Source organism: Rutilus rutilus (assembly GCF_951802725.1).
Source record: "Rutilus rutilus genome assembly, chromosome: 5".
NCBI lineage: Eukaryota > Metazoa > Chordata > Actinopteri > Cypriniformes > Leuciscidae > Rutilus > Rutilus rutilus.
Genome location: NC_140213.1, coordinates 31,811,085 through 31,831,333, shown reverse-complemented (window position 1 = coordinate 31,831,333; position 20,249 = coordinate 31,811,085). Strand labels below are relative to the sequence as shown.

At 36.8% G+C, this 20,249-nt stretch overlaps 1 protein-coding gene across 1 annotated transcript in view; it reads left to right on the top strand.

Moving 5' to 3' along the window:
• The window catches only part of ptprq (protein tyrosine phosphatase receptor type Q), a gene marked incomplete at its 5' end in the record, with an annotated part of 62,875 nt that extends 47,870 nt beyond the window's left edge, over positions 1-15,005 (top strand). The window contains 22 exons of the mRNA XM_084409992.1: positions 1,315-1,596; positions 1,739-2,062; positions 3,220-3,338; positions 3,422-3,608; positions 3,685-3,926; positions 4,251-4,317; positions 4,405-4,563; positions 5,031-5,250; positions 5,348-5,421; positions 6,359-6,458; positions 6,576-6,704; positions 6,886-6,930; positions 7,349-7,375; positions 7,673-7,754; positions 7,962-8,052; positions 8,945-9,021; positions 9,137-9,271; positions 11,030-11,155; positions 11,527-11,675; positions 12,378-12,513; positions 12,634-12,757; positions 12,878-15,005. Of these exons, the coding sequence (XP_084266118.1) occupies positions 1,315-1,596; positions 1,739-2,062; positions 3,220-3,338; positions 3,422-3,608; positions 3,685-3,926; positions 4,251-4,317; positions 4,405-4,563; positions 5,031-5,250; positions 5,348-5,421; positions 6,359-6,458; positions 6,576-6,704; positions 6,886-6,930; positions 7,349-7,375; positions 7,673-7,754; positions 7,962-8,052; positions 8,945-9,021; positions 9,137-9,271; positions 11,030-11,155; positions 11,527-11,675; positions 12,378-12,513; positions 12,634-12,757; positions 12,878-12,915 (2,933 nt within the window). The 3' untranslated portion in view covers positions 12,916-15,005. The remainder of the gene's footprint in view (positions 1-1,314; positions 1,597-1,738; positions 2,063-3,219; positions 3,339-3,421; positions 3,609-3,684; positions 3,927-4,250; positions 4,318-4,404; positions 4,564-5,030; positions 5,251-5,347; positions 5,422-6,358; positions 6,459-6,575; positions 6,705-6,885; positions 6,931-7,348; positions 7,376-7,672; positions 7,755-7,961; positions 8,053-8,944; positions 9,022-9,136; positions 9,272-11,029; positions 11,156-11,526; positions 11,676-12,377; positions 12,514-12,633; positions 12,758-12,877) is intronic.
• Between the last annotated feature and the right edge of the window lie 5,244 nt (positions 15,006-20,249).

Sequence of the window (20,249 nt, the reverse complement as noted above, 5' to 3'; positions counted from 1 at the left end):
TTAGGGTCCAATTCTCACTATTAACTAGTTAACATGCATATTACTAGGATTAGCGCAAAGGTCGGACTCCAAATGAACCAATTAAAGAAAATGTGGACGATAAACCATCAAGTCAAGAATAGCTCCATCTATATCAGTTCTGAAAAGATTGACGAAGTCAATAGTTACATTACCTGGGCCAAGAAGTTACAGTGGAGCACACTATCAGCTGTGAGCTATCTTGCAGATGGAAAGCAGCAGCATTGCGGAGCTTCTCGGCCATCAGCGAGGTTATCACTACCATCAGCGACCCAACCCTGCGAGCCCATCTCTTCAATACCACCATACTATACCAGCATTACTATACGGGAGTGAGACATGGTCTCTAACTAGAACAGATTAACAAAAACTCACTGGAACTGAAAGTGCAATGGAGCGAAGAATGCTCAGAGTCACTCGAAGAGACAAGATCACAAATAAATGTTTGCGGGAGATGTCAAGGGTAAAAGATGAGTTCACGGAGGGAAGCACAGATGGGCTGGGCATGTAACTCGAATAGAGGATGATCGATGGACACTGAAAGTGACAACGTGGTACCCCTATGAGATTAAGCGACCTCTCAGATACCCGCCAACTCTATGGTCAGATTCCCTAAAGAAAAGTTTTGGCAAAACCTGGATCCTCACAGCCAGAGACAGACGCAGATGGGAGAAATTCTGTGACCTGCATCATCCACCGGAATGATTGATTACAGGCCGAATGAAAGATAACCAGGATATTGGCTGTTTATTAGTTCTTATAAAGCAAGCACATACTAATGCCTTATTCTGCATGACCATATTCTACATTCTTTAATCCTACCCAATACCTAAATTTAACAACAACCTTACTAACTATTAATATGCAGTAATTAAGAGTTTATTGAGGCAAAAGTCATAGGTAATAGTTAGTGAGAATTTGAGCCTAATCTAAAGTGTGACCACATTTCTTATATCAATGTTGAAAACATTTGTGCCTCTTGATTTTGTAGAAACTGTGTTGCATTTTTTCAGGTTTCTTTGATAAATAGAAAGTTCAAAAGAACAGCATTTATCTGAAATAGAAATCTTTTGGAACATTATAAATGTACTTTACTGTCACTTTTGATCAGTTTAATGCATCGTTGATTAATATAAGTATTCATTTTCTTTTTTTTTTGTCTTTTTTTTAAACATGCCAAATGTGAAAGACCTTAACCTACGGCATTAGACTGCAAAGTCATTTTTGTTAAAAATTGCATTCTTTATTTTCAAGTGTGTTTGTTATACATCTGTGGTGTCTGTGTGTATGTTGCAGTGTCAGATTCAGTTGGAAATCTGTCCTGCTCTGGAATGGACTGGAATTCAGTGTACATGGAATGGGAGCTTCCGATTCATCCTAACGGAGAGATTCTGCACTACCTCATTCGCTCTGGCGATCTGGAGGAGGAGGCCCATCCTCTCACACTCACATACACAGTGGCGCACACTTTCACTGGCCTGTCGCCTGACGTTTTCTATGTCATCAGCGTGGCTGCAGTTAATTCAGCCGGAATAGGGGAGGAAGCCAACTGCACGGCACACACTCCACCAGAGTCAGGTCTTGTGTCATTTGGTTGCTCATATGTATGATTTAAAAAAAACAAAAACAATGCTAAGTACTTTGGCATGCAACTTGTCTTGCTCTGCACCATTTATGCTACAGACATGATCATGCAGATTGTTTCTTTCTCTTTCTGCAGTTCCTGGTCCTCCCCAGTCGCTGACCATAATCGACGTTACCTCTGACAGTGTGTCTCTAAGCTGGCAACGTCCCGTCCATCTTCCTGGTCTTCTGCAGGGTTTTAATGTAGAAATTAAGCAATTGGCAAGAAATTGCGAGCAAAGGCAGCCAGTGGAGTCCTGCGTGGAGAGTGAACTTGTGGAGTGGGTTGAAGGACAAACCAGCGGAGTCACACTTTCCCCTCTGCTCAAATATAGAGAGTATCGTATGAGAGTGGTGGCGTTCACCAGGGCTGGGGCCGGAGAACCCTCAGAGTGGATCCACACACAGACGCTCGCGGGAAGTATGTTACACCTGTGTGCTTATAGACATTCTCATAAAAAAACAGAATCACAAATGAGACCGAAATGTTTTTCCTTGACGACAACATGAGAATTTTGCATGAATCTCCTTCTCAGATGTTTCCCTTGAGAAAAAGATCCCAGCAATGTCAGATCTCAAACTCAAAAACTCTTCAGAAACATTTATCATAAAATTCTTTCAATTTGGATTCTATAGTCTGTCTGCAATTCTATGTCAGGTTTTTGAGGCAAAGTTGATAATTTTGTTCAATTCAAATGATCACATTTTTGTAATAAATTTTTTCTTATAAACTAAAAATATAGGAATATATAGATACAAATATTATATAAATATATATATTTATTAAGAGTTATATGCATACTATATTTATATAAATACAATTTTGTGATTTAATTTTTAGAACGTGTTTCTAATAAACTAAAATATAAATATGTATATTTATTGATTGATTAATATGTAATTTTGCAATTAAATTTTATTTAGTTTCTAAAAAACAAAAAATATAAATATATATAAAATATATATTTATTGATTGAGAAATCTATATTTATATGAATGTGTAGAAAAGATATAAAACATTATTTAGAGGTCATACATTATTATTTCTCTTGTTTTCCCAAAATAATCAGCAAGATAACTTGATGTATCAGTTTTTTTGTTAATGACTTGTTATTTTGAGAAAATTAGAGAAAGTAAGAAAGGAAAGTAATAATGTATGACCTGACCTCTATGTATGACCTGACCTCTGTGCATGACCTTCATTGAGTTTGGAATACATCATTTATCTTTCAATTCTGTTTTGACGCTTCTATGAGATTTCTGCAATATGCAGGTATCTTGTGAATCAGCTACTGTATGTTCTCACAGCTTTAGTTCCATACTGAAAATAAATGGACAGTTGTTGAAGCTCTGCCCAATCCATTAACTTTGATTCAAGACATCTCAAGATCAGCATACACATTTTTGAGCATTTGCCTTTTGCAAAGAGCATCATGACTGTGTACACGTGCAGCTTAAAGGGAACCTTCATTAAGTCTCCTGAGCTTTTGAGCAATAAAATGTTCCTCTGGGTTGTCACATACATATAGCATAACAACAAAATAGCCGCAGCTCTTTATCTCTACCTCTTTACGTTAGACCCTGATGCCCCTCCTGGTGCCATCTCACTGGTTCCTTCTGCCACTGGGTTAAAGATTGAGTGGGACGAACCATTGGTCATCTCAGGGCCCACCTCATACATCATTGACATCACTGCTGTGAGTTCATAAACTTTAGAAATCTTGTTCATCTGTTCACTTTCTGATAGTTTCTACTTCAATTTCTCTTTGTTCTCTTGCAGTTGGACGGTTTGGGATATAACATTAGCTTAGTGCGGTATTCAGAGGAGATCAGGACGGTGGTTGTCGGGAACCTGACTGCATTTACCCTGTACTCTATTACCATCACCGCCTTCACGGGGCAGCTTTCCAACGCTCGCAGAGACGGAAAAGCATCTGAACCTGTACTCGTCAGAACCCTGGAGGATGGTGAGGACGTTTGAGCATGCTTGTTTCTCAGATACTTATTTGCGCTATGTGTGACATTTACGGTTGTGTTTTCCAGAGCCCAAAGATCCTCCCCAAAATTTGTCATTGACGGTCATTCCAGAGGAAGTGACACGTGTATATCTAACATTCTCTCCACCGGATGAGCCGAACGGAAACATCAGTTCCTACCATGCCGCCATCTACCGCAACGGACAACTTGATTTCTACATCAACAGCCTGTCTGTGATCAGCAACCCTAATAACACCATGACGGCCATTATAGATGGACTGAAGGGTGGATTCAATTACAGCATAAGGGTAGGAAACTAAAACCAACTTTGTTGGTGTTTTCATACTTGGTTTGATTGCCTGGTTCAACTCCAGCTTCTTTCTTTTTCATACTGAACTGTGGTACGTTTGCATCATCTAATACCATCTAATATTACCACACCACTCGCGTCAGCTATTTCAGATCGTATCTAAGTAACAACAGAGAATGCAGCACCAAAAATGGAAAGCAATATTTGCATCACTCTTTTTAATCATGTTATAACTCCAATATTGCTTGCACAAAATGGTACTTGTAGTTGTTTGTTGACTTTCACAATTAGGCCAAATGCATTTGTTTTCTACTTGTTGCAGATAGCAGCCGTGAACGGAGCAGGTTTAGGCCCAAGTTCTGAGGTTCATGTCACCACCGGTGTGAAAGGTATGAGAAAACATAATACTTGAGTAAATCAGCTGCTCTATTTTGTTGAAGTGACTGTGACTTTAAGATCCTGATGGGTTTATTTAGCACCACCCAAGCCAACAAGGACGCCGCGGGCTGCTCTGAACAATGCCGGTGTCGTCATCGCAACCTCCAAGACCATCACAATCGAGATGCCTGAATGTTTCTTCACTGATGACCATGGACCAATCCAAAAAGTCCAGGTCATAGTTTCTGAACCAGCAGGTATTAAAATCTGACATTTAACACTATCTATATATATATATACACAGCATTATTGGGAAAAACTAATCCAATTCACAATATAGCAATAATGACAACAAGCACAAGAAGCCATGTTTATGAGATTTTATAAAAAGAAATGAATACTTTTATTCAGCATGGATGCATTAAATTGATCAAAAGTGACAGTAAAGACATTTACAATGTTACAAAAGAGTTCAAATAAATGCTGTTTTCAAAAAAACTTTTATTCATCAAATGTATCACGATTTTTTATAATCTTTACCCTTACCTATATATACAGTAGCTACACACACAGAGGCGTTGTGTTGTGAACATTAGAGTATGTTTGTACAGTACAATATGTTCAAAATTGATTTAAAAACAAACCATTTTTTTCAATCATATGTGTAGTTAAATGATTTTATTGAAGGGTTTATTGTTAAATTGTTGCTCTCATGTTGATGCAGTGATGGACTACGGTAATCTGTCCAACTGGAAGAGTGTTTTCCACCAACCTACCGCTCCGTACCTGACCGACGAGGGCTTCTTGAACCCAGGCTGCTTTAAGAAATCAGAGCGCATGAGCACAAACACTAACACATACACCATAGGAGCAGACGAGGGCTGCCTGTCTGAAGATGCCAAGACTCTTTGCAACGGACCCCTCAAACCCCAAACACATTATGTGTGAGAGACATATGCACACATGACTAAACTGGGTTGTAAATATCCTAATCCAGGAATCTTTTTAACCTGTTCTTTACTGTTTATTTTTGTATTGTAGGTTCAAATTTCGGGCGACAAACACCCGTGGGCAGTACACAGACTCTGAGTACTCAGAGAGGGTCAGAACGGCAGGTATGGACGCAGTTGCTATAAACTAATGTTACAGTATTAATCCACCAAGAACTACTGATTTCTCACTTACATTTTCCCTTTTTCCTCTCCGATTTTCATTCTTTCAGTATTCTGTTGTATATACTTTAAGTTAAAGGGATAGTTCACCCAAAAATGAAAATTCTGTCATTGTTTACCATCGAATGGACGTTTATGATCCTCTTACGGTGCTTTTTTTATTTTAGAGCTTGGCAGCCCCAGTCCTTATTCACTTTCATTATTTAAAATATATATAGTTTTCCATGGAATAAAGAATGTCATATAGTTTTGAAACAATTTTAGGGTGATTAAATGATGTCACTTCCTCTGATATTAAAATTTTTGGGTAAACTATTCCTATATATTTCTTTAACTCACTAAACTTTTAGTTTTTTTATTTATTGCTTATTACTAATTATATTTTCTTTAGTATTGTACTTTTTATTATACACTTTCCCCCCAAACATTTCAAATAGAAATATCGTTATATTGCCTTATGCTATTTCTGTTAGCATTTCTCTTATTATTGCTACTTTTATTCATCAAGGATAAATTAAATTGATAAAAAGTGACAGTAAAGGCATTTATAATGTTACAAAAGAGTTCTATTTCAAATAAATGCTGTTCTTTTGAACTTTCTATTCATCTGTTTCCACAAAAATATTAAGCAGCACAACTGTTTTCAACATTGATAATAATAAGAAATGTTTCTTGAGCAGCAAATCAGCATTTTAGAATTTCTGAAGGATCATGTGACACTGAAGACTGGAGTAATGATGCTGAAAATTCAGCTTTGCATCACAGGATTAAATAATATTACAAATATAGAAAACAGTCATTTTAATTTACTAGATTTTTGATCAAATAAATGTGAACAAATACTGCTTCTGCTGCATATAAATATTGACTTTGATTTCAGATGACCGTCTGCTAACCAGAGATGAACAGATCATTCTTGGTGTCCTGCTGTCATTTTTCCTGGCATTGTTTTTCATTCTGATTATTTACGGATCTGTGAGGTAAGTTGATTGTTGTTGTAAATAGAGGCTCAACAACATACTCAAATAGTATTTCCCAAAAAGCCCCAGTTTTTTCCTGGTTTAACAACTAGACTCTGTCTCTCTCTCTGATCCCAGGATCCACCGCAGGCAGAAGGAAGGTGGTACGTACTCTCCACGCGAGGCTGAGATTATCGAGACAAAGTTCAAGCTGGATCAGCTCATTGCAGTGGCCGACCTGGAGCTCAAAGAGGACAAGATTAACCGGTGAGATATCGTACACTGTACATGAGCAGTGGGCTTTAGTTACATATGGATAATATGTGCTTTAATCTGCACTTTCTGACTCACTAATTCCATCATTGACTCACACACTCATTCATTCTTTCACTCATACACTAATCCAATCAAACACCAAACACACTTACTCACTATCCTCTGTTCTCAGGTACTCCTCCTTTTTCTTTAGAAGGAAGGAGATTTTTGTCATCCAGTAAGTAGACAGTGATGTTGGTGTTTAGCTGATGCATGACATTACAAGTATTTTCATTCGTTTTAAATGTAAACGTTTTATTTTCCCAGTTGCATGGTGTGCTGTTAGTTCCTGGCTTTGAATCTGTTTTATTATGAATGACTGTGCCAGAGTAAATGATCTCCCTTGCCATAATTTGTGGCTGTTCGGTTTCATAATTCTGCTCTGCAGCTTTGCTCTGCTTTGTGTATTTCTGCCTGAAAGATCAATCGGAGTGACTCTCCGATTCGTTTTATGTTTGTGTGTCTTCGTCTAATTAGATCATGTAGTGAACTTCACTCAGATTCATTTCTTATTTATCAATGGATTTGAAAAAGTAACCTAATTTTTTCAGTCCAAGGCCAATTTCATAATAATTCTCTACTGTCTAATGTTCCAGGCTGCTAAGTTACAGGAAATCTCTCAAGTAAGTGAAGGAGATTTTATGGATTGATTGATATTTTCCTTATTTCCCTATTTTTTTTCTTATTTATTTGTCTAGGATCATTCAATAAGCATCATTCAATAAGAAAGTCCCAAAGACAGATGATTATTACCCTTTACCACCTGCTCTTTAGTCTTTTGTGGTTTGTTTAGAGGTCATAAGATACATATTCTGTAGAAATAATGCGTGTTGCTGTGGTAATAATTAAAAAGATGATGATTATTTATGATTTTGTGGGTATTTTCATGCTCTCTTTATTGCTCTCTAACACATTTGCAGGCCAATCAGTAAGAAATCATTTCTTCAGCATGTGGAAGATCTGTGTGCCAACGACAATGCCAAGTTTCAGGAGGAGTTTGCTGTAAGTTTTAGTGTTAAATGTGTGTGTGTAGGTGGGTGAGAGAGAAAGAAAGAAAGAAAGCCCTAGTGAACTGTAAAATGAGTTTCAGTGACACATCATTCTGATTGGGCACGTAGAGTTATGTGCTCAATGGTGTATGTCTTTCTAGAAAATCTATTCCGTGGTTGATTCATTTTCTTTCTTAACCTTTTCTACGGTGTGTTTCAGGAGTTGCCGAAGTTGCTTCAGGATCTGGCCACTTCAGACGCTGACCTTCCCTGGAATCGCTCCAAAAATCGCTTCACAAACATTAAACCCTGTATGGAAAATTTTGAATTCTGTCATTGTTTAGTAGCTCTTATGTCGTTTCAAACCTGTATGACCTTTTTGTTCTGTGCAAGACAAAAGGAGACGTTTGAGAAAATGTAAACGCTGCAGTATCCCATAATTAAACAATACAATGATTACATGGTGTCAAGCTCCAAAAAGGACATAAAAGCACCTCAGACGGATCCCATATGACTTCTGTGCTACTCTATCATTCAAAGTTTGGGGTCACCGTCAGTATGATTTTTTTATTTCACTTAAGCTGACCAAAGTTGCTTTTATTTGATGATAAAAACAGTAAAACCAGTAATATTGTGAAGTATTATTACAATTTAAAATAACTATTTATTAACGGAATTTATTCCTGTGATGCAAAGCTATAGATAGATAGATAGATAGATAGATAGATAGATAGATAGATAGATAGATAGATAGATAGATAGATAGATAGATAGATAGATAGATAGCTTTTGCATGGTAGTGTAGACTTGTGAAGACATATGGTAGGTTTGCATGAGGAACAGAGCAAAATATTAGCTGTTCTCAGCTGAGAATTTTCAACAAATCTTCTCAACTTTAAATATGTAAATACTAGCTTTTACAAATAATCATGTCACAGAGTTTTCATGGCTTCAGAAAAATTGGATTGCTGTGAAGTCATATGGACTACTTTTATAGTTCTTTTATAAAGCTTTTTTTTTTTTTGTCATTTGGGGTGCATTTATGCTATATGGAAAAAATATTTTTATTTTTGTTCTATGAAAGTCATGCAGGTTCTGATCGACATGAGGCTAAGAACATGCTGACAGAATTAAAATTGTAAAACTTACCAGGCTTTCTTTATACAAACATTGTTAACACATATTTTAACACGTCTTTTTTAGATAACAATAACCGAGTGAAGTTACTGTCTGAGCCAGGAATGCCGGGGTCTGACTACGTCAATGCCAGCTTCGTCTCTGTAAGCGTTTGAGACCGGCCCACATATCAGCTGTCTCTCCTTTTATACTTGCGGCACAACTTCAATTGAATTGGCCTAAACTCCTGTTCTGTTTTGTCTTGTCTCTGTGTCTCAGGGCTATCTGTGTCCTAATGAGTTTATAGCCACTCAGGGTCCTCTGCCTAGTACTGTCGCAGACTTCTGGAGGATGATCTGGGAGACGGGGACCAAAACCATCGTCATGCTCACTCAATGCTTCGAGAAGGGCAGGGTGTGTATGAGTGTTTAAATATAACATATATACACATATATTCTGTAAACAAAAACTTTTACATCAGATGCGATTAATCACGATTAATCGATTTGACGGCACTACTTATTTGTTTATTTATTTAATGTATAAAACCCATTTTATACAGTGAAAAATATCATTTTGGAAAATGTTTCTCTGGAAAATAATTGCTTTCTTTTAACTTTCTATCCACCATTACAGTGTTGTTTGATGTATAAACCTTAAGAGAAACTTAAAACCCGTTAATAGATTGAAATTTCCAGTAAGTCTTTAGTAAACAGTAATAATATCAGATTTGATTTGATAATAATGTATACATTTATTATGACCGCCGCTAGCGTAGCTAGCGAAAGCGGTCATATAGGGATTGTCTTTTATAGGGATAGTCTCATATAGGGATAGGTTTTTTTTTTTTTTACTGAATTTTCCGTCAACGATACCAGGGACACCGAAACACCGGGGAACATGAAATTTGGTGGGCATGTAGCCCCACTAGACTTTTACGGAAAAATTTCGTTTGGTCCCCGGGGGCCAATCCCCCCTCCGCGCTGGGCCCCCCCAAACCCCAAAAATGCAGTTTTTCCTAAATAACTACCTGAACCGTGGCACCGAGGATGAAGAAATTGGCAAAGTATGTTGGTCTTAAGGGCCCACATCAACCTAGCCCATAATCGATTGTCAAAGTTTTTTAGTTTTTTTTTCCCGTCAATCTACTGAATTTTCCGTCAACGATACCAGGGACACCGAAACACCGGGGAACATGAAATTTGGTGGCCATGTAGCCCCACTAGACTTTTACGGAAAAATTTCGTTTGGTCCCCGGGGGCCACTCCCCCCCCCCCCCCCCGCGCTGGGCCCCCCCAAACCCAAAAAATGCAGTTTTTCCTAAATAACTACTTGAACCGTGGAACCGAGGATGAAGAAATTTTTATGGTATGTTGGTCTTAAGGGCCCACATCAACCTAGCCCATAATCACTCATTTGTGATTTGCGCCCCTCCCATAAAAAATGAAAATGCAATATTATTCTGCTTTAATCGCCCCTATCTTCAGTGGAGATGTTCAGAACTGCACCATATTTCATGTGTATGATTAACTTGACATCCTCTGGGGGTATGCTAAGTTTCGTAGAATTTCATCCACGGGGGGGTATAAAATAAATTCATTTATGTGCACATTTAGTGACTGTACACTCATCGGCCTGTAGATGGTGCTGTTGAGCGAAGGGTTGCTGGTTTAGGATGATACTGTCACACACACACCACATGCAGGAATACAAACAAACGCAAGCATGCACACACACTGACATCCACACGCACAGACACACACCCATACACACACATGCGCACACACAAACACACACACATACACACACACACAGACAGACATGCACATACTACTACTTTTTTTAGGTATATACATAAACACGCAATACAGCCAAATTGCTCCACGTCATTTATTTTTGTGGAAAGCCAGTGCAGGCCTGAGCGGCAGTCATATTTTGTACCGCCATGCGGTACATCTAGTTTAAGTCATTTTTATTATTTTATTATTTATTTATTTTTATTTTCACATTTTTTGCACTATTTTTACTCTTCAGAGTGTATAATATGTAGTATATACTGTTAATTAATTCAGACTTGTATCCATATTAATTTAATTTTACCTGAAAAGTACTTAGTTAAGTCCATATGAATAATTTACATCCATAATCCATAATTGTGGCTGTATGTTTCAGATCCGTTGTCATCAGTACTGGCCAGAGGACAATAAACCCGTCACTGTTTTTGCTGACATCATAATCACTAAACTCACAGAGGACGTGCGCCCTGATTGGACGGTCCGGGCGCTCAGAGTGGAGAGGGTAAAACAATGTGCATCTTTACATTGTCAGCATTGTCTTTACATTGTCATTTTTATCTTTCAGCTCAACTACTGTCATAGCAGAGCAACAGTTAAAGTTGCCAAAATTGCAAGCTGGTTAAATTTACACATCCAGTTAAATGGCATCCAGTTTAATTTAAAGAAAACTCTGTTGCCCCCTGGAGTAATGAGGTTTTTTGACACACTTGCTTGTGTTGATTGAGTATTCGGGTCTGTGGATACATACTTGAGTATTTTTGTGGCCTTACTCTGAGTCCTAACAATGCACAGCAACACATACACACAGATGTGGGTGGGTAGATGGATAATTAGTCCCCAAGGACACATTTAGCCCTTCCTTTCTCTCTCCAGCATGGCAGCTACATGATTGTTCACCATTTCAACTACACCTCATGGCCAGAACACGGCGTTCCGGAGTCCAGCTCCACACTCATCCAGTTTGTCAAAGCGGTCCGCTCCAACAGAGGCCATGAAAACACAACCATCGTTGTCCACTGCAGGTGTGTGCTATCTGAGGTCTTGAAGCCTTTCTCTACAGTCTGCTTCCATTTTTATGTTTGAGCTGATTCGGACTGCATGGAAGCCCGTTTTTTTGCCTCAGAATAAAAGATAAAGCTAATTACAACTTAATTTCTTTATTTTTTCGGAAGTTTCTAGTATTTGCAACTTTATATTCACAATTTGACTTATAACTACTACTTTATTTCTCATAATTGTCTCTCTACTTCTGCTGTCTCACAATGTCTTTTCTTATTTTAAACTATTCTTATTTCTAAACTCACAATTACCTTTTTTTTTTTATCTATCTGAGGCAAAAATAGGCTTCTACAAAACTGACCAGTGTTTTCTTATTATCAATGGAGATACTATTATAGATTTTATTATTTTGAATTAGTTTTTATTTTTGTCTTTTCTGTTTTTATTTGAACAATTTTTTTGTAAAATTAGTTTTTGTCATTTTTATAACTTTTTTCAGTGTCTGTATCGGTTTTATTCATTTCTTTTATTCATTTTTAGTACACAAAAATAAACTAAGTTTAAATAAGGAAACTTTCCTCAGCAACTAGCTGAAATAAGTTGGGGTTTTTTTTGGATTTCAGTTAACTTTTGTTTTATTTCAAGTAAAAAAAAAAAGGTTTCATGGTTGTAGTTTAACATGTTTATAGATATTATGTATTAATATCTAATGTGTGTATGTGCAGTGCTGGTGTGGGCAGGACTGGGGTGTTTATAGCCCTGGATCATCTCATTCAGCATTTGAGGGATCATGACTTTGTGGATATATATGGCCTGGTCGCAGAACTGCGCAGTGAGAGGATGTGCATGGTGCAAAACCTGGTAAACCCATTACAAAACTGACAGATTTCATTTGATCTTGCAAAAGTAGTTGTGTAGACTAGTGTGAGAGGATCATTTTTCAGATGTTGATATCTGCCTCTCTCTCTCTCTCTCTCTCAGGCTCAGTACATGTTTCTGCATCAAAGCACTCTGGATATGCTCTCTGCAAAAGGAAACAGTCAGTCCATTTGGTTTGTAAATTACTCCGCTCTGGAGAAGATGGACTCGCTGGATGCGATGGAGGGTAAAATATATCCTACAATCAATGCCTTGTGCAGTGCGATTAAAGCTGGTGGTTAAAAATCTCTGTCATTCTTTTGTCTCTTCTTGATGGAACCGTATTTTGTCACGTTTGTTCTCTCAGGTGATGTAGAATTGGAGTGGGAAGAGACGACAATGTAAAAGGGACACTTGCGTTCTGTCACTTTGTTGGTTGTGAAGGAGACATGGAGACTCATGAAATCCATACACAGATGCTGGGACTTTGGAGCTTGGGGCCAAACACTGAGCAAAGGATAAAACGAGGAATAGAAGTGATTCAGAAGCAAACTCAAATACTCTCGCCTAAATGGATTGACTCTGGCTCACAATCTCTCATTTACATCCAGGAGACACTCTCATCCCTCTAATCTCATCAAAGTTTTTTTCTTGTCCAGTTCTTGTCCAACTTCTGTAATCATTTTATCTCTACCTACTGTAGAATATAGGCACCTACCTACTTCAGCAAAATGGAATCAAAATGGATCAAACTTCAAAATGATGTGTTCTGGAGAAAGTATGACTATTCAGCAGCCAGGAGGAAGAAACTAGTAACTTTTTTAACTTAATAACTTTTTATGTCCTGTAGTCAGATGCATTATTAAATGCAATTATTAGGGATGAGAGTCATTAAGAATTTATTGATACTGGTTCCAAAACGCTGATTCTTTTGGTTGTTTTTTTGGTTAGATTATTCAGCAGAAGAGTCTTTTTATTCACATAGATCATGAACAAATGCCTCCTTTTATTCTTCCTTACTCCAAGAATGAAAACTATAATGTTCACACATCCACAAACGGACAATAACTTTGCTTATTAGGGCGCATGTGGAATCCACGTGCACCAGATGTGGGCCGGATTTGGGACAACACTTTGTTGCTGTCTGGATAACGTGCGCTTTAAAGTCGCATAGATTTTGAATATCTGTTGATGTTTTATCGTTCATCAGCTGGAAAAGTCGCCCTGAAAGACTATTTTACTAAAACTATTTTAGCGTCCACATCAACGGACAATGGCGTTTAATATATAAGTCCGAGATGAAGCCTATTACTGCGCTTGATTTGCGTTCTTTGAAGCTAATCGCAGCGCGCGCTTTACTGTCTGGTGGATTTTGATTGGCTGTCAATATTTTACCTTCAACGTAACGTGAACGCCGTGATCCCCGTGATGATCCCAACAATACCATTCCACCGCGTCGTTATCGTTATAATTGTGGTCTGGTTTGGACTTTAGAACGGTTTTTAAAACCTTGTGGTTAATAGTTATCGTTCTTGGCGTGAATTGGACATTAGTCTAGATAGTTTGAGAGGCCTGACATGAATGATGTTTACCCACAATGGGGGGGGAAACTGCACTTGTTGTTTTATACGAAAGTTGTGTCGTTTATGTCTGATTAAAGTTTTTCTAATCAATAACTGTGAAGTTTAAAAGAAATATCTTTCACACGGCATCTCTTTACTATCATCTCTGAGGTTTCGAACAATGGTGCTTTTTAGTTATTAATTCAGTTGGAATCCTTTTTTTACAATCCAATTAGTTGTTCATTCTTTTGTAAATAACAGCTTGATAGGCTAAGTCGTTCATTTTTCTTTTATTGCTTTATTTGTTCATGTTTGTTACGAACTTCTCTGAGACACAAAGGTTGAGGATCCAAATGCAGTTTATTTGAGTAATCCAGAATCATAATCAAACACAGGCAAATAGTCAAGCACAGGAAGGCAGTCCAAACAAACTAACAGGGGTCAGAGGCAAAAAGGGAATCCAAGAAACAGGCAAAAATCCAAGAACCAAGAGACAATGAAACCAGGGAGAATGCTCAGAAATGCAGTATAAACACTAAACAAGACTTCGCAGATAATCAATGAGAAAACCAGGCTCATATGGGGTGATCTAAACAAGATGAGACACAGGTGAATGTGATAATGGATGAAGAGTGCGGGCAGTGAGTTATGGGAAATGTAGTTTGTGGGGAATGACAATAGTCTTATGTGGAGTGCCCTCTGGTGGCTCTCAAGGGCATTCCAGCTGGTGACCGTTACAATGTTACACAGGTAGGCTACTGAGAGCAAACCAACATTTGCTATCACAAAATTGTAAAGCTCTTTCAGAAGTTATCTTTCTTTTGCATAAATTATTATCAAGCCAAATGAGTGTCAGGAGATGAATTTGTTGTGTGTGTATTTGGAAATCAACAGTATTTGTGTTTTGAAATAAATATATATTTTTCTTCTGAAGATCACTGCAGATATTTTTGACTCCTGATTGTTCAATTTTGATCTGTTCTTCACACAAAGCTGTCATATAACTCCAGAATATAGTGCTTTTAAGATATTTTTATTTAATTTGATCTCTTCTTCTTCTTTGATGAATGGATGAACGAATGACACAAGAGTGAGTAAATTAAATCTTTTTAAATGGTGACAGTAATGGAAATTTTCTGGTGTTGATGTATTAAAAAAAAAGAACTATTAACTTAAGGTTTCCAAAATATCTGATTGTTGAAATTATTTCAGCTTTCAGTCTCAATTTCATAGACATCCCAGAGTGCAAGGACTGTCATTCTCTGTATGGTTGCTTTGAAGAGTGAGAGAGCGTCCAGTGTGAAAGCAGCAATTCAGGACCCTGGAGAGCAGCACTAAAGCTTACTGTCAAAACAAAAGGAGGACGCTGGGAGAACACAAGGTCCTACTTGAGAGGACGGTTCAGGACAGGTATTGGGGGTACAATAAAACAATAAGCCATTAGAGGCTCTGTCTTACTTTACAGTGACACCAGTGTTTAACAAATAATCAGGAAAAAAATCTGCAATTATTTAACTTAAGTGAAAGCACAGGTGTACATACTATTTTACATTTCTTAACTTTGAGTAAGAAAGTACTATTGTTCATAAGTTTGGGGTCAGTAAGGTGTTTAAATGTTTTTTAAAGAAGTCACTCATGCTCACCAAGGCTGCATTTATTTGATGATAATTAATGGGGAAAAAAACACCAACAGTAGTATTGTGAAATATTGTTACAATTTTAAATAACTGTTTTCTATTTGATTATATTTTAAAATGTAATTTATTCCTGTGATGCAAATAGGGTTGCCAACTTTCTGAAATGGAATGCATTGATACATTTAGATAAATATATTTCATACATTATAGCATATTATAATACAACTTATTAGGCCTATATATTTATAGAATAGCAAAGTAGTAGGCCTAATCAATATACAAGACTGAACCACAGATGTGAAATATAAAGGCTATCATGATCATTTGTTTAGTTTATAATACGTTTTATTTTTAACTTAAACAAATACAACATAACATTAAAAACTCATCGGCTATAGACTGCATTTGAAGAAAAATAAACACAACGCAACTCATTTTTACATTTCCCGCTGTTGTCACTTCATCATCGTTGCTACTACGTGACTCACAATGACTGAAACGACCAATTAAAAGGGCATTCTCTGATGATGTTCCAAGATGTTAAAAACGATACGCTGATCATAGACAAACAGGGGGAGAAATTTGTATCTACCGCACCGTCTGGTTTTTTTTCTTATCATAGCCTACAAATGTCTTTGTTCATAGTCTAGCTATGTGTCTGTCATGGATTTGCACTGAATTGATTCTCAAAAATACGGAACAAAGTGCGTTCCGTATCAGTTCAATACGGAACAAGACTTTTATGTGTCAAATACGGTACGGAACGGTTGGCAACCCTAGATGCAAACAGCATCACTACGCCAGTCTTCGTGTCACATGATCCCTCAGAAATCATTCTAAAATACTGATTTGATCCTCAAGAAACATTTCTTATTATTATCAGTGTTGAAAACAGTAGTTTGAAACTGAAATATTTTTGGTATTCTTTGACAGCATTTATTTATAAATAGAAATCTCTTGTAACAACATTTAGCCATTACTGTAACTTTTGATCAATGCATCCTTGCTGGACTGGATTCTTGGTATTAATCTATTTAAAAACTAACCCAAAACTTTTGAATGGTAGTGTTTGTGGTACAGTTATGTAAATTGTTATTTTTATTACAATTATTATAAATTATATAAATTTAATGGGGTTTAAGCACAACAACTTCCGTATTCTGTAAAACAGGTCGCATCACTTCCGGTTCAGGTCGTTAAATATAGAGCAGATGTCTTCGAAGAAACGAGCAAAGATAAGCATAACCGATGTCTATCGCATATTCGGTTTGATATCTAACAGTTTGTTGTTTTATATTTTCACTTACATTTAGATATAACCACTCGTTGAGGTCACAACGAGACCTGTTTTCCTGTTTGTTCATGTGACGGTCGGCATAAAATCTATACTGTTTATATTTGCATAATTAGTTTTTTGTTCAGTTTCCTCAGTTTTTTATTGGGCGGCAGTTTTTTTTTTTGTACGTGGATGCAATTAATCTTATTTCTAATAATTTTGATAAATTGAATTGATAATGTTTGTTCATGTAAAAAAAAAAAAAAGCTTGTGTTTATAATCAGTACTAATTAGTGAGCAAACTCTTGAATGTCAAGTTTAATCAATATGCCAGCTGCATTAATGTATCCAGTCAATAGTATTTGAGAAGGTCTAGCCGAACAATAGATTTCCGATATTATTTAACAGGCTGCTGATTGCGAGTCATAACTACCATAAGTACAATAGTACTGAAACACAAACAAGACACACACAAGTTTTTCTATTTTCTGCACGTTTAATGATTGTTGAGATATGATTGAGTGACATTGCATATACAGGATATGAATGTGAGCGTATCAAGTGTCTCCACACTATATAAAACTTCATAATAGTGTTCAATATAAATATAAATCGTAAAAACCTATTAGATGGGACCATTGCAATGACCGTCACAAGGCCATATTTTGTCAAGTTATACATGAATTTCAGCATTGACTTCTTTTTTAGCCTCTCTTTTTTATAATGAACATCTGGGAAAGAATTTGAGTCAAGAAGTTCACATTAGATTTAAACTATATGGACTCTAGGATGCAGTTTATGGTGCATTTTCACAAAAATGCAGTGCATGTTCACAACTTCACAGTCAGAATACGGCCCCTCGCTGGGTTTAAATGTGTCAGGGATGTTCTTGGAAACAAATATGTTGCTACGTACTAATTTAACCAAGAAAATGAATAGCTTCTGACTCGTCGTGGTGTGTGGTAGAGGAGCGTACATGATTTGAATGGTCCCAGAAACATGTCAGAGCAGGTGTACACCAAGAAAAGACTGAATCAGATCAGCGCATCTTAATGAATAAACAGCTGTGCAAATTATACAATAAAGCTTTTCATTCTCCTACTCTGTATGAATAAATAGATTTATAAATATTATTTTTTTTTGCTGCTTTTCTGTAATTTCTGTGTCTAAGCACAGAATGACATCATTTCCAATAATGCCTTGGAAAAAAAAACAGATATATTTGTTATTAAAAACTAGTTTTGCGATTCAAAAACCAAGCAAAGAAAATACAAACATAAATATTAGTGTCGATATACTCCCGATAAAATCTTTTTATAGATATCTGCACATAAACATATGAATCTCTTATGACATGCAATACAGAAAACGTGAGTTCAAAGTGGCAAACACAAACATAATCCACCAGATCCTTTTAAAACACAAATCCCCCCCCCCCCCCCCCCCAAAAAAAGATTTTTAACATATTATTTGAATAAACATTTTAAGTGATACGTTTTTAAAAATATACAATTTCTCAGTCATAGCCTTGTAGTATACAACATTTGATATTTTCTCAGAGGTTTGATGTGCACCTGGTTTCACATGAAGCTACCTGAGCACCAGGCTTGATCACAGTAACACGCTACAGAGAGTCGCTCTATAGGACCGGACAAAATAAACAGGTTGATTTGAGACCGGCCCATGGCTCTATTGGTAAAACATCTCACCACCCTCGTTCAAATTTTGTATTTTTTGCTTTGTGTCGCTCTAAAAATATGTTGTAAAAATGCATTAGCAAAGAGAAAATGAAATTTGGAAACGCTTTTATACATTTAACTTTCGTATATACCTGTATTATCAGTAATGCCGAACAGATTAATACTTGATGTACATTCAAATGTGAATATATATGTTAAAATAAATCAATCAAATAAAAAGTAATTTATGACTATTTGCAAATTAATTACGTTTTTCAGCAGGACACTATATAATGCTTGTCAATGATGTAAATACCTGATTTGGATAAGTCAGCACTAAGCAGGTATCGCATAGAAGTTGGTTTCAACACTGATTAGCAATTCAAATGTGCTTTTTAAAGGACATTAAAATACTTTTGTCGGAAGGCACGAGTCTAGAGCCGGGTGTCCAAACGTTTTAAAGGGTTTCTAGAGCTCAGTCAACACCCTTGTTAGGTATGAGGTGCACGGCTCTCACGATCAAGCGTTTCCTCCACACAGGATGGCAGCGTCCTCAATTTGTCAGGGGACTGGGACTCTTGATGGGAAAAAACCAACAGTAGATGATGCCATATACAGACATAATCTGTAGCTTTTATCTTGGAAATTAGATATTTCTTAGTGGCCACGTCCTGACCTAAATATCATCCAAAACCTTTGGATTCAGGACATTCACAACACAGTTTGAATAATTCACTAAAAGACAGTGATTTGGAGCAATAAAATCATTCATTTTCTGCCATTCGAATGCCAATGTGGATTCACATGATGTGACAACCACCAATAGGAAAGCAGAAGACGTCACATGATTTGCCTTGGTTACTGTAGTTTAGTTCAGGGCGCTTACTGCAGTGATGTGTGCACAAATAGTTTATTGTTGTATCTAAACTTACTCAAGGGGTGTTCTCTTATCTAACCAAGTTACTTTTGCATTTTTCTTTTTCAGAAATGTTGAGGTATGGTGTATATCCAAATACTGGGATTGGATTTCGTCTTTGGAATTTAGACTAACAGGTAAGACCTTTGAAAGAGGGTGGTGATTTCCTATTTCCATACAAAATATGATGTGAACATAAATATAATTGCAAACATTATTTTATGCTAGTGTCTTTGAACAAATGCATCTTCACAAGCACTCTCTCTATACTACATCCATCTATTGTAGTTCAGGTCACATGACATGGGTGTTTAAGGAGAAATCAAAATATAAACACTCAGTTTGAATGCAGGGACATGGTGAACACACACAAAAAAGATCTGAGAAAAAAACCCTCTTAAAAAAATACTATACATCTACTCACTTTAAATGCACACTTTAAGGCCATGAGGACCCAACTATTCTAAGAATAGCTTCTTTTGAGCGATCAGAGCCTAACAGTTCAGACTGGGTTGCTTGTGCTATTTTGTGTCGTCAGAAAAAGAGTGTACATGATAGTTTAGTTTTCAAAGCAATAGTTCACATAAATATGAACATTCCATCAATATTTATTCACCCTCATGTTGCTTTTTTTTCTGCAAGGAACAGAATTTTTATAGCTTGTTTCCA